This window comes from Chanodichthys erythropterus, chromosome 3 (assembly GCF_024489055.1).
Source record: "Chanodichthys erythropterus isolate Z2021 chromosome 3, ASM2448905v1, whole genome shotgun sequence".
NCBI lineage: Eukaryota > Metazoa > Chordata > Actinopteri > Cypriniformes > Xenocyprididae > Chanodichthys > Chanodichthys erythropterus.
Window position 1 is genome coordinate 26,132,919 of NC_090223.1, and position 14,785 is coordinate 26,147,703.

General features: G+C 36.5%; 1 protein-coding gene across 2 annotated transcripts in view; it reads left to right on the plus strand.

Annotated features, from left to right (window-relative positions):
• Positions 1 to 14,785, plus strand: part of usp43b (ubiquitin specific peptidase 43b) — a 99,629-nt gene that overhangs the window by 43,872 nt on the left and 40,972 nt on the right. For both annotated transcript variants that reach the window (XM_067381511.1, XM_067381510.1), the window contains exons 4-6: positions 2,567 to 2,659; positions 10,345 to 10,480; positions 10,927 to 11,071. In XM_067381511.1, the coding sequence (XP_067237612.1) occupies positions 2,567 to 2,659; positions 10,345 to 10,480; positions 10,927 to 11,071 (374 nt within the window). The remainder of the gene's footprint in view (positions 1 to 2,566; positions 2,660 to 10,344; positions 10,481 to 10,926; positions 11,072 to 14,785) is intronic.

A 14,785-nucleotide genomic window follows, 5' to 3' on the forward strand; every position in this document is an offset into this window, starting at 1 on the left:
TTCTCGGGCTATGTGACGTCAGAGCCCGTAACTGGGAGTACATTGATCTAGTACGAGTTCACGGGTGGGAAGTCACGGGTTTGACTGCCGTTCCAGTGCACTTTCACGGGTCGAAGGTTGGAAAAACACGGGTTACGGGTTGCCTGGAACACAGCATTAAATACTCACGGATTAATGACAAAACACACCTGTGTAAAATCAACCCAATGAACCAATGACAACATAGGACACATGAAACCAGGGGCCTGTACCATGATGGTTGTTGAACAAACTCAGGGTTATAGCATTAGTTTCGAGTTGACAAAACCAAACTACTCCAATCTGGCTTTGTTGGTACCATGATGCTGATCATCAACTTTCTCTGTCAACTCAGGCTTTGATCCTGAATTTGTGGAGCCCGTGCACATGAATCCGTGACATCAGTGACAAACAGCCAATCACATGCCTCGCAACATGATAAAGTGTGATTCACTTCTCGCGAGAGAGCCAGCGCGATTCAAAACTCTTTTGCTGAAAATGAAGAATTTAAACGCATTTACACTAATGGAAAATACTTGTCTGTGAAAGAGGACAAATAAAAGAAATGATCTTTCTTTATCAGTGCAAGTGAAAGTTAGTTTATATAGTTGATATATAGCGAAAGAGACTCAAACATGTAAGGTCACATCATATTTAAAGTTTATTTACAGTTTATTTAGATTACATATAATCTGTATATATCAATATTCATTAAAACATAAATGCCTTATAATAACTGTTAAACTAAAATTGCTTGTGTGTAATGGATTAATAATATAGATCATATAATAATTATAGAAATCATATATAAATAATATATATATATTTTATTTATTTTTTTGCTGCTATATAGTGTCTTTAGTTTGTAGGAAGAGAAACTGGAGCAGTGACTTTATTGCATTGGATGTGTCAGTGTCAGTTTGCTCACATCTGATTGGCCCAATTTCAGTTTGAGATCTCTAACCCAGAACATAACCTGCCCCAGAGCAGGTTAGCCATGGGGCGTAAGTTACTATGGCGATGAACACCGCTAAAAGCCAAGTCACTTTCATGGTACCTAAAACTCAGGATTGTCGCAAACTAATCTGAAACTTACCTGGCTAGCCAGCTAATCCGGCTTCATGGTACAGGCCCCAGGGAAACACATGGCAAAACATAATAAAACATGAAACTTGAACATGAACACAAAACCAAAACTAGACATGACACGAACCATTAGTCCAACCAATTTCCAAAATAATGACTCTTTTTGTAAACCAAACACATTGGCTCTGCCCACTACAGTTTAGGATTGTGATAATCGGATTGCTTTTATGCCCCCTTTAAAACACGGTGATACAATAATGGTTTTAAATGCATTTGTTAAAAATGATATCCTTATTTGGCAATGGAATTGCTTTTTTATTTACTAACCTGGTAGTTTCAGTATTGTCATCTGATACATTCTCAATTATAGACTGAGATCATTTGGATTCTTATACCTGACATTTTACTATTCACACATTCTTGGATCAGGTTCTCCTATTCGGTGTGTAAGTGCAGCCTTGCTGCTGTATTGTTTGTGTTCAGCAGTAAGGACAGCTGATGTGTGTTTTACATACGTGGGTGAACGGCTCCCGTAAAGCTCACCCGAAGCCTCCACATAACGCTCTGACAGCTGCTGGAGATGAACAGGGCTTTCCTGAACACTCTAAAAATATCATTATCCACCTCTCTCTGTTTGTCTTTCCACCTGACAAGTGCCAGTAGGGAGAAGATGTGGAGTATTGCTTAAATTAAAAAGGCATTAGTATTTAGTATGGAGTGTTGGAGGTATTCTAAGAAGAATAGATTTTAGAAGTTATAGAATAGAAGTTAAACTTTAAATTGTTAAACTGTAAATCAAAATTAATTTAACTGATTTTGTTATTCTAAATTAAACATTGTTTCATAATCTTTCATTAAAATTTAATATAATAATAAAATGTTCCGCCTTTCCTTTTTGGCTGACATCACAAATAAATCTCTTCCATTGCCTCTCCTTTAACCATGTGATTCACAAAACAGTCAACACAGACAGACAGACAGACAGATAGATAGATAGATAGATAGATAGATAGATAGATAGATAGATAGATAGATAGATAGATAGATAGATAGATAGATAGATAGATAGATAGATAGATAGATAGATAGATAGATAGATAGATAGATAGATAGATAGATAGACAGACAGACAGGATCTGAACATGTTCATGTACTGCATTTGAAATCATTCTGTACATGTGTGGCAAAGATGATGCAAAAAAATGCAATTGTGATTTTGTGAGCATCAGTTTCTGTAGGTACAACAATAATTCTTCCCAAGAGACGTTCTGTGCTTCCTCTTCCCTGTGACATCACTTCCTCTTTCACTCAACTTTCCTTTGGGCTCATTCAAGCAATACAATGGCTAATAGCTTCAATGTTTGTGTGTTTATTATTTATGTAATATGTTTGTGTGTCCACTACTCTGCGCTGTTGCTGTTTAACCATCTCGCTTTCTCTTTTTCTTGTTCTTTTTTTCTAGGTCATCTCTGACATGCCCACATTGTCTTAAGCAGAGCAACACGTTTGATCCTTTTCTGTGCATTTCTCTTCCCATTCCTCTAAGGCAGACGAGGTGAGTAAATTCTACCCAACAAAAGCCTTTTGAAGTCACTGAATCATGTAGAAACATTTTTACTTCTGTTTGGTTGTACAGTATATATTTTGTTACTTCTCTGTGCTCAAAAACAATAAACCATTCAAAACAGCAGCAACAGATGGATTGCCAAGGAAATCCTCTTTTTTGAGGGGCGGAAATGGCCTCTTTTACGTTCACAAAGGCAAAACTATTGTCCTGCACACACTATAATGTCACATCAAATATTTCTATGTTTATATAAACCAAGCTTGCAATGATATATAGATTTGTTCACTTTCATTGTATGTTAAAGAGCAGCTTGGACATTCTGCTATATGTTTCCTCTTTTGTGTTCCAAGAAAGAAAGAAAGTCAAATAGGTTTCATGATGACACAATCTACATTTTTTGGGTGAACTACTCCTTTAAGGTATTAGTCTACTTTCAAATAAAATTTTCCTGATAATTTACTCACCCCCATGTCATCAAAGATGTTCATGTCCTTTTTTCTTCTGTCGAAAAGAAATGAAGGTTTTTGATGAAAACATTCCAGGATTATTCTCCTTATAGTGGACTTCAATGGCCTCCAGACGGTTGAAGGTCAAAATTACAGTTTCAGTGCAGCTTCAAAGGGCTTTAAACGATACCAGATGAGGGTCTTATCTAGTGAAACGATCGGTCATTTTCAAAAAAAATTTAAATGTATATGCCTTATCAGTGCTTCCCACAGGTTTGAAATATACTTGCGGTGGTAGCCGGGTGAAAAATCCTCCTATTACCCACGGCACAAAAATGGTCTACTACATGTGACAAACAAATAATGTGTGATTTTTAACAGTAATTTTATTTAGTGAAATTAATTTTAATTACATAGCATATTACATTTAATTACATACTAATATTATGCATTATTATGCATTGTAAATTATGCAAAATTACAGCATTTAAAGGTGCTATAGAGGATCTTTTCGTCGACTGAGAAACCAAAGACTGTTACTGAGTTTTTTAAATGAGCGCATGCGTAAGAACAACCCCCTTTGTTAATTATAATCAAGCCTGAAATACACCTGGACTCTTATTTTGAAATGTCTGTACTATCGCAGGCTGATCCTTCAGATTCTTACAACCGTATAAAACATTTTATATAAAGGCCATGAAGTAAACTTTTTAATAATTAATCAACTTGAATTCATTAGCAATCGCTTGGCATAAATCTAACGAGCAGGTATGAAACGACTAGCTATTTGATCGCGGATGGTTTTATTATATTGGGCGGATATAAAAGTATAAGAGGATAAAAATAATAAAAGCACAAATGTGTCTCCATATACTTGGGCGGCCGTTATTATACGTGGGTGGCCCGCGCAAGTAAAGTCTATGTGTGGGAAGCACTGGCTTTATATAAACAAATGTTCGCCTTCCAAGTGGTTCCGTCAAAACTGCACTTTCGTATTCTTCAAAAATTTTACTCTGTATGTCAACTTTCCTATTCTAATTACGGAACAAACACAACGTAAGTAGAATACTTGGAAGGCGATCGTTTGTTTATATAAAGCATATACATTTGCATTTTTTTTTTTAAATTGTTTCGCTAGATAAGACCCTTATTCCTTAAAGCCCTTTGAAGCTGCTCTGAAACTTTAATTTTGACCTTCAACCATTTGGAGACCATTGAAGACCACTATAAGGAGAATAATCCTGGAATGTTTTCATCAAAAACCTTAATTTCTTTTCAACTGAAGAAAGAAGGACATGAACATCTTGGATGACATGGGGGTGAGTAAATTATCAGGAAAATTTTATTTGAAAGTGAACTAATCCTTTAAGGCAGAACATGTGGCCAGTTAAAAGGAGGGTAACTGTTCGAGGTGTGGCACTTTCTACACGATTGCCTTACTGCTTCCGGCAATTCACTTATTCACAGTAGTTTATGTCTGTGGAGGGCGTTTTCAGGCTTTAGGTCAAATCTCAGCAGGGTTAGAGTTCTCACACTGAAATGTCACACCGTTTCTGAACAGTGGATGAAAACCAGATGGTGTGGTAGATGACGTTACTTCAGCAGGAGCTGTGCAGTTCAAAAGTTTGAGATAGAAATTAATACTTTTATTCAGCAAGGATGCATTAACTTGATCAAAAGTGACAATAAAAAAATTTATATTACTACAAAAGATTCCTATTTTAAATAAATGCTGTTCGTTTTAATCAAAGAATCCTGAAAAAAAAAGTTTCATGGTTTCCATAAAAAAAATTTTACATCAGAAATGATTTTTGAGCATCAAATCATCATATTAGAGTGATTTCTGTTAGATCATGTGATACTAAAGACTGGAATAATGATACTGATAATTCAGTTTTAATCACAGGAATAAATTTCATTTCAAAATATATTACAATAGAAAGCAGTAGTGCAGTATTTCTTATTACAGAAACCTTAAATTGCACAGACCCCAAACCTTTAAAACAGTGGTCTCAAACTGCCAGCCCGGCCGGCCCTCCCCCTCTACCTATCTCAAAAATAAAACACAATCCGGCCCGCTAAATTATTAGGGGCCGAGCCCCAAAGGGGCTGTAGCCCCTATTGTAATTTTACGTTTTCCCTTTTATTATTATTATTCTTCCTCCCGAATGGGAGTCTATGGCAGCCCTATCAACGGAACATGAGAAAATGATGAAATTTGGCACAGTTGTAGAGATGCTCATGAATAGTGATTGGACCAAATTTGGAGTCTCTAGAACCAACTCTATAGCGCCACCACCAGTTCAAAATTTCAACATTCTAACGGTTTTAACATTTGAACTGTTTGTCATAGAAAAATTAAATTTAGTTCATCTGATTCATCTCTTCATGCTGATGCTATTCAACTTCTTACATTAAGTCTCCACCCATTACAGTAGCGGCCATTTTGAAAAGTACAGTATTTGTTTTTTTCGCTTCTCCTTCAAAATTTGTCCAATTTTGTCCAATCTTTGATCAGATTATCTTTGGACTGAGCCGCACAGAAATGACTGAACAGATTTTTTTTATTCATCTTTGTTCAAAGGTTATGATGTCACGAAGTTAACGAGGTCGACCCAAAATTAGTATAGAGGCTGTATCTCGGCCAAACTTTGAGCAATCGAAACAAAAATTGGTACCCTTCATCAGAACCATGGTCTGAGGGTCTATGCCAAACTTGGGAACAGCGCCACCTACAGGTCATGAGATATGAAAAATGGCTATTTTGGCCAATAACTTTTGAACACTTTATTAGAAAATCAAGATCTTGGTGTCTATGGATTCCCTGTGCCATGCCGAATCCGAGGATATCAAATTCGTCAACATCGGATGAACCACGTGTCCGCCATTTTGATTTTGTCATAAATTGCAATAACTTTTAAACAATTTGACATATCATCACAAAATTTGGTACATATGACCATCAGAGTGTCCTGAAGGTACATGAGAAGTTTCAGCACAGCGCCACCTAGTGTTCCACAGATATAATGATTTTTGCAAAATTGCTTATAACTTTTGAAAACATTATCCAAAATTTGTCTGCTTTATGTCATTTTATTCCCTGGTTTATGCCGATTCCGACAATGTGTCATTTGTCATTTTCCTTAAATGTACCTGTCTGCCATATTGAATTAAATCAAAAACAGTTTTTTCGCTGCTCCTCCCACAAATTTTGGTCAATTTTGTCCAAAATCAGCTCAGATGATCTTTGGACCGAGCCGCACAGAAATGACTGAACGGATTTTTGATATTCGCTACCATTCCCGAGATATTCATCTCTGAATGTGACCTTGCTTGTGTTTGTTGTCTTATACTAGTTAGCTTAGCACAGTAATTGCTTAGCATGCTAAACTATTGCTATTCTTTCTAATGTGGTCTTCAGTCAACAGGTTAACCAAAACTTAGTTGGCATTAAATAACTTTGCATACTAATATGGTTAACATGCTATGAAGCTTTTTTTTTGTGAACTCTTTCTCACACTGAAACCTCTGCTTAGCATACTGATGAACTTGCATGGCTGATTAGCTCAATGTGTTACGCCACGGATCCCGAATGCTCTGCATCGTGGGTTCGAAACTCAGTGTGACACATGCCCAGACCGCATGAGGTACTGTGGCAGGAAAAGATGCAGAACTTGTGTCTGTTCTAGGCATTCTAAACTAAAACTGGTCTAATCTGAAGCTATCACATGCAATTCCTTTATGTCCAAATTCGTAGTTATTCTTCTTCCCCCTGTATGGTAATCAATGAACCATAAGAAGGAAAATTATCAAATTTGGCATGCTTGTAGTGATAGTAATTAAAAGTAATTTGACCAACTTTGGAGTATCTAGGACTAAGTCTATAGCGCCACCACCAGTTCAAATATTCACTTTTGTAAAGGTTATAACTTTTGAACCCTTTGTTCCAGAAAAATGAATGTCAATACAACTGATTCCTCTCTTCATACTGATCACATTCAATATCTTACATTAAGACTCCACCCAGTACAGTAGTGGCCATTTTGAAAAGTACAGTATTCCATTTTTTCACTACTCCTCCTACAATTTTTGTCCAATTTTGTCCAAAATCAGCTCAGGTGATCTTTGGACCGAGCCGCACAGAAATGACTGAACGGATTTTTGATATTCGCTACCATTCCCGAGATATTCATCTCTGAATGTGACCTTGCTTGTGTTTGTTGTCTTATGCTAGTTAGCTTAGCATGCTAATTGCTTAGCATGCTAACCAGTTGTCATTCTCTTTAATGTGGCTCTTCAGCTATCAAGTTAACCATGAGCTTCATTAGCATCAAGTTAGCTTAGCATGCTAATACGGTTAGCATGCTAAGTAATGCTTTTTTGTAAATTCTTTCTTACACTAAAACTTCTCTTCCACAAATTGTTGAATGTGCATCCTCAAGTAGCTCAATGTGTAAAGCCAGTTACCTGATGAGCTCTGCACCCCAAGATAGTGGGTTCGAATCCCAGGTGGAGCGGTTTTATGAAATAGTGTGTTTTGATTCCTTTACTGCCTCTTGGATTAGAAATAAATGCTTTTTGTTTCATGCTGTGTTCATTTTCATCTAAGCTTATGTACATTCTGAGTTCATTTTCGCCCGTAATTCTGAACCAGCTGTTTCATGTTTGTTCATTTTCTGCTGTTTTTCCTCTTCCTGCTCTGTATTGCGCTACAGCATGATGAGCTGCAGAATGATCTAAAGTAGTTATTAAATATAACATTCAGTGCAGTTTTATAAAAATTCTTCATTTTGAGTTCATTTTCACATGAACTAATGAACTTCGGCAGGTGTGCCAACATTCACCTGCACAGTGGTGCAATGAGATGAGAAATGGACACTGGACTCAGAGGTCGTGGGTTCGAATCCCGTGTGGGGTTCCTTTATACAATTGTGTGTAATGAGTCATTTTGATACCTTTTTTATCCAAATAAGCATTGTACTAATCTTTATTCCTCTTGAATGAGATACAAGTGTTTTTAGTTCATTCCCTGTTCATTCTCTGAACTTTTTTCTGAATTTTCATTTCATTTCCACCTGTCCTTCTGAACCAGCTGTTTTGCATGTACATTCAATTTCTGCTGTTTTTGCTCTTCCTGCTCCGTATTGCGCTACTGCCCCTTCTGGGGCTTGGCCCCGAATTGCTGCTTGCAGCTATATTTATTATTATTATTATTCTCTAGTTGCTACCTGTCTGATATGCAAAGAAAAAGTCGCCGTTCTATGGGGCATTCACATACCGCGTCGGCATTCTCCTTCTTTCCAATGCGCTTTCGCTCCAGTGGCGTCTGTCGTTGCTATGCAACCATGAGCCGCGCTCTCAACCGCGTCGCTTCTATTATGAACGCGCTTGCCTAAATTACAGTAAAAGCACTCGACTTTAAGTCACGAGCGTCGATTTAAACCACCGAAACGCGTCCGATGCAGCCATTAAACGTTACCAATGCTCAAACGGCATCTTGGACAAATGCGCTGCCAGGTGTCTGTCAAGAAACCGAAGAGTGTACAGCTGTATTCTGGGATTGTATTTGTTCAGTACAGTGTTGGTCAGTGCAAAAATTTAATGTTATTTAAGCTAACATAAAGTAAGGGAAAATACTTCCACTAAATATTAAAAACTAATAATGTATGTAACAATGAGAGATTTTTATTTTTTGGCAAAATAAAGTTGATAGTTTTTTGTTTGTTTCTGACCCCTCCACACCACAGGTGTTGATGGTTTTGTTCCTAAATTACAAATTTTTTTATTCCATGCACCTTGTTGGATGTGAGAAGTTGCACCAGACTATTGCAATTAATAGTATATTAGTAGTATTATATTAGTAATATAATTATATTACACTCTGTAACAATGAAAGATATACTGCTGTTTACATTTAGTATGGTAAACAAAATATTTATAGTATAGGTATAAAGATATTTTAGTAGGCAAATTTAATGTAAATGAGAAATAATGAAAAGGAAAGTAAATTTTCTGAAATGTTGCGCTTTCTTGCGCTTGAATGTTAATAAAGCCCTTCTATGAGGTGTCAATCACAGAAACGGCCCCCCGCCAATTTGAGTTTGAGACCCCTGCTTTAAAAGGTAGTATTGCATTCAGAATACACAGCTACTTTTAAATGCCAGGATATCAGTGTAGTTAGCATTCACCAGCACCGAGTGACCAATCAGAGTAATTTTTTAGCCACACCAGCCTGCTGAAGTAGGGCTGGATGATTATGGCCTAAAGTCAAAACCTCGATTAATTTAACATTTTACCTTGATTATGATTAATGAACAATTATTTTGTTTCTGTTTTTGTTTTTTTTGTTTTTTGCCCTCATAGTTCACTGACAATATTTGTACTGTAAATATGATAAAGGAGGGATTCCTATTGAAAGAGTGATCTGACATAACAGCTCACTTTCAGAAGTTATTTTATCTATGATTCATAACATTTCTTACAGATTTGTGCTCGTTGTAAATCAGATAAGATAAATTAGCACAGTACCAGTATGTAATGAGCATTAGTCATACTGTCTCTCTATTCATTGTGAAGCTGTGGGTTGTAAATAGTTCCTTAAAAAGTAGAAAAAATATATGCTTTAATAAGTTTTGAATTGTTTTAAGCTACTTTAATGATAAATCACAGGACAGCGCTGACAACTAGTTTTTGCGTTCCTTTCTATGCACGCGATCTTCACGTTTTGCGCAGCTACTGTTTGTATGAGTGTTCCTGCCACGATGCAGTAGCTTGATATAATAATACACATCCAATTGTCTACAATCGCTTGAATGTCCAAATTGGCAAACCTTAAAACAAACACAACTGACAAAGTTTAGTGAAGACGCAAGGCTCGCGAGCCATGTGTTGAACCGGCGTTCACCTCCGTGTTGTTTTTATGCCACTGACTGGATGGAGCGGTCATGTGGCTACACACGCGGTAGTATGTTTTTAAGGGGGAAGTATTAACAGGATTAAAAAAACGAAATAACCGACATGGGAAAATTACGTCGGTTAGAGGTTCTGAATTTCGGTTTCGATTACTTTTCGATTAATCGCCCAGCCCTATGCTGAAGCCACTCCCATCTGCTAGCTTTTGTAGCCTTTGAAAGAGGTCGTTTGAGAATTGAGATGCCCTTTATTGGTATCAGTAAAATTTGAAAGCTGCTTTTAGATCATAAAGCATGTTTTCTTGTCTCTCTGCAGACCAGTGTGTGTGACTTTGGTGTTTAGCAGTAAAGGGCAGCGGTATCTGAGAGTGGGTCTTGCTGTGCCTCTCTTCGGCTCTTTGGCATGCTTGCGCAGGATGGTGGCAGATGAGGGCAATCTCTCTCCTGATCAGGTGACAGGTGCACACAGCATCACACAGACAGACCTCATGCCTGCAAATATATCACCTGACCAAACCACCTTCCATCCCCCACTGCTACAGTGATTGTCAGGTGGTAATACTTTAGGACTTTCAAATATACCATGATACTGAAAGATTATATACATATATATGGTATTTGCATGGTACTCCAATACCAATATGAAGAAAACCATGGTACTTGTTTGTGATTTAGATACAAGTATGCTTTATAAGATGATTATTTATTTGTAAGCTATTGTTTTAAGATCTAGAATGTAACTAAACTTTTTCAGTATTAATAAATGTGAAGTATTTAAGTTATGAAAATTAATGGTGTGCTTCAAATATGAATGTTTAGTTCTTTATCTAATGATAATATCCTGCAATAATTTAGTCATTTTATTTATTTTTCAATATTTAATTCTCTGTTCTGCCAGGTAATATTAGCAGAGATCTACAAAACAGGTTTCCAGCGCTCGTTCTTTGATGACGCTGACTTGACCAGCATAGCTGAGAGTGACATCATCTATGCCTTCCAAGCCCCACCCCTTTACATCAGGGGTGGATCTGCACGAATCTCAGGTAAATATTGCCAATTTTGAGGATGTTTTTGAGGATTAATGATTTTTTTAATATCAACCACATCGAAATATAAGAGTTGTTTTTCTGATTGAAATTACACATGTATAATGATATTTAGATATAGAATTAGATTTAGAATTAATTAAATTGCTGTATAAATTCCTCTGGGATTTTTTTTTTTTTGGTCCACTACGGCCTGATGGTAGGATTATACAGGGCCATGTTTTGTATAGTATGGCCAAGTCTGTGTTCACTAGGGCTGGGCACAATTCATTAATTATGACTTAATTTTTAGACTACATTTTAGATCCCCTAAATATTTTTTCTATCATTTTAGTAATATTTCTTATATATTCCTGGTTAAAAATATTTTTTAACTCAAAACCGTCAACACAGATATCACAACTTTTAAGTTTTGAAATGTCCTACAAATGTTTTCATACAAAACCAAAATTTTGGGGCTAAATAAGAGCATTTTGGGAAATTAATCAATGAATTAAATAAAATGAAATATTTATCAAATACAAAATTCTGTAGATTTATGATCTGGTAATTTAAATTGAAACAAGAAATCAAAGTATTATTTTTACAGTTAACACATAGTATGAATTTCTTTTAAATTTATTTGAATTTAATTCTATTTAAAATGTATTTAGTCGGATCGACAGAGGGTTATTAACAGAATAGTTACTGTAAGAGAAGGTTTATCACTGAAAATTGAATCTGTCTACTCTTTAAACAGCATTATGGTAAAAAAAATACTACGGCAGCAGCTTTCTTCTCTGTACACGTCTGTGTTTTGCTTTGGGTGGAACCAACAGAACGATAGTTTCTTTCAGTTTGCTCCTCTGTTGGCCTAAAACACTGTGTTTGTGGTCATCCAGTTTGAAATGTTGACTGCAAACACTGAGGTTTTTCAGGTTTTCTGTGGTGGCATTCTCTATGTATTTACGATTCTTTGCAGCCTTTAGCCACTACCTACAGTGCTCTTCACTGGAATCCGAAAGTAACTTACTCACGCTAAACGTTTACTCTTCAAATTCTTGTACTCAGAAACAATACAAGTTGGAACCATTATTTCTAAAAGTTTGCTAAGTAGTATTTCCTACTAAAACAAAGCAGTATTTGATTCTGGTCAGCTGTATCCATAGCAAACTGGTGGGAGTGGCCTTGGACAGCAAGTATTGAAGTTTTCTATGGGGAAGACAACAGCCTTTTTTTCTCAGTATTCCCTATTCAGGTAGCATTGATTTATGTTTTATTGAAAGCCCATTTTGCCAGCGGTGAAGTACCCATTTAATTCTGAATGAAGCACAACAGCCCTGAATATCACAATACAGTCAGGAAACGCACTCGTTATATAAATCAAAACTTCAACAGGGCATATCAAATATAAATGCATTTGTGAAATTAGGTTTTATCCAGTCTCGTTAGTTAATTCATCTGTTGGTTTTAGGTGGTTTTCTGTGTGCAGTGGAGATCTGTGGAGAGCAGGGGTGTTTAATTAACAATCTCACAGTGTTACTCTTGAGTGATAACCTCAAACGCACTCAGTAGGGCTCGTAGAGTGAGAAAGAAGAGCAATTGCACCCGCTTAAAGTCAGCACAGGTCATTTCACTAGCTTCCCATTCTTCATTTTAAAAACCGGATATAAAAAGACCTTGAGACAGAATGCTAGGAAACCGCTATCCTGATGTTCAGCCATAAAAACATCCCTTCTTGATTAAAAAGCCAGCCAGGCCTCCATCTGTCCGTGATGGCACATGTGACCTTCCTGTTGTAATGTGTTCTTAATGTGCAATGGTCTTGCTGATCGACATTGTCAAGTTGATTTCCCATAAATCGCAAGGTGGAGTCATAGGACAGCGTATATGCAAATCAAAGTGAATTATTGAAAGGGGCTTGCTGCTTAATATTTTTAAGGGAAATCGTGATATAATTTTGTATATACAACACAATGCTTACCAAAAGAACAGCATATATTTGAAATAGAAATCTTTTGTAACATTATAAATGTCTTTACTGTCACTTTTGATCAATTGAATGCATCCTTGCTGAATAAAAGTTTTTTTTTTTTTTTTTTATCAGACTCCAAACCTTTGAATAGCAGTGTATAGTGTTTCGCGGTACTGATTCTGATTCATTGAATTTAAATTAATAAAGCTGTAAAGTGTTAAAGTGCTAAATTAATAAAGTTAAAATCTCGATTTAATGTGCTGAGAGAAAAGTTCCATAATTATAACTCTTTTTGCACATCCAGACCAGCCTGACATCACAACATTAGCTTAAAGGGTTAGCTGACCCAAAAATTAAATCTGTCATTAATTACTCACCCTCATGTCATTCTAAATCTGTAAGATTTCATCTTTGGAACACAAATTAAGATATTTTTGATAAAATCCGAGGGTTTCTGAACCACACATACGCAGCAACGTCACTGCAACTTTCAATGTACAGAAATGTAGAAAAGACATGGTAAAAAAATAGTCAATGTGACTACAGTGGTTGAACCTTAAAGGGGTGGTTCATTGCGATTTCACTTTTTTAACTTTAGTTAGTGTTTAATGCTGCTTGAGCATAAACAGTATCTGCAAAGTTTGCTGAAAGTTTTAGTGCAAATGGAGATATTTTCTTTTAAAGAATTCTCTGTATAAGGACTACAACACCAGGCTGGTAGGGACTACAACAAGCTTCTTCCCGGGTTAGTGACATCACTAACCCTAAAATTTACATAAACCCTGCCCCCGAGAATACGCAACATAGGGGGCGATGTTACTGCATTACAGTACGTAACACAAATGCAATAGCATGTCATAAAAGCAAGATATACGTTATAACCGTAATTAAACTAAACTATACTATACCTGTTCTATCTTCATGCATCATATATTCTCTGGCTCTGTAGGATCTAACAACAGTTCCCACATGAGCGATTTATGGATTATCATGACAGAATATGCTAATCAATGACTTTAAGATAAATAACTCCACATCAGCCACATAAATTCATCAACTAACCATTCAGAAGCTTCCTGTTGCATTCAAAATGTTGTCACGTCTTCTTGAGTCTCTCATTGTCCGACTCCATTTTGAACATAAAAGGCTGAACAGTTTCTTACATTTTCAGTGAGTCTGCGTGAGGTAATGTGAGGAGCTGCTAAATGCTAACACAGCTCCTGAAACCCCGCCCTCTGCTTAGGAGCAGCAGCTCATTTGCATTTAAAGGGACACACAAAAACTGAACGTTTTTGCTCACCCTCAAAAAGTGACATTTAACATGCTATAAAAATTATTTGTGGGGTATTTTGAGCTAAAACTTCACATACACACTCTGGGGACATCAGAGACTTATTGTACATCTTGTAAAAGCGGCATTATATCACCCCTTTAATGTTATGAAGTGACGATGCTGCCTATGGGTGGTTCAGAAACCCTTGATTTCATCAAAAATATCTTAATTTGTGTTCTGAAGATGAACAAAGGTCTTACGGGTTTGGAACGACATGAGGGTGAGTAATTAATGACAGAAATTTCATTTTTGGGTGAACTAACCCTTTAACCAATAGCATGAGTTTAAGGACAGAACTATTAGTTTGTCCAATGAGGGGCATCTTTAAAACCAGTTCTGTTCGATGATGTTCGAGGCACAGAAATAGCACACTTCTGCTTTTAATGATGTCAGCTTTAAAATATGTCTCCTTTGTCCTTGATAA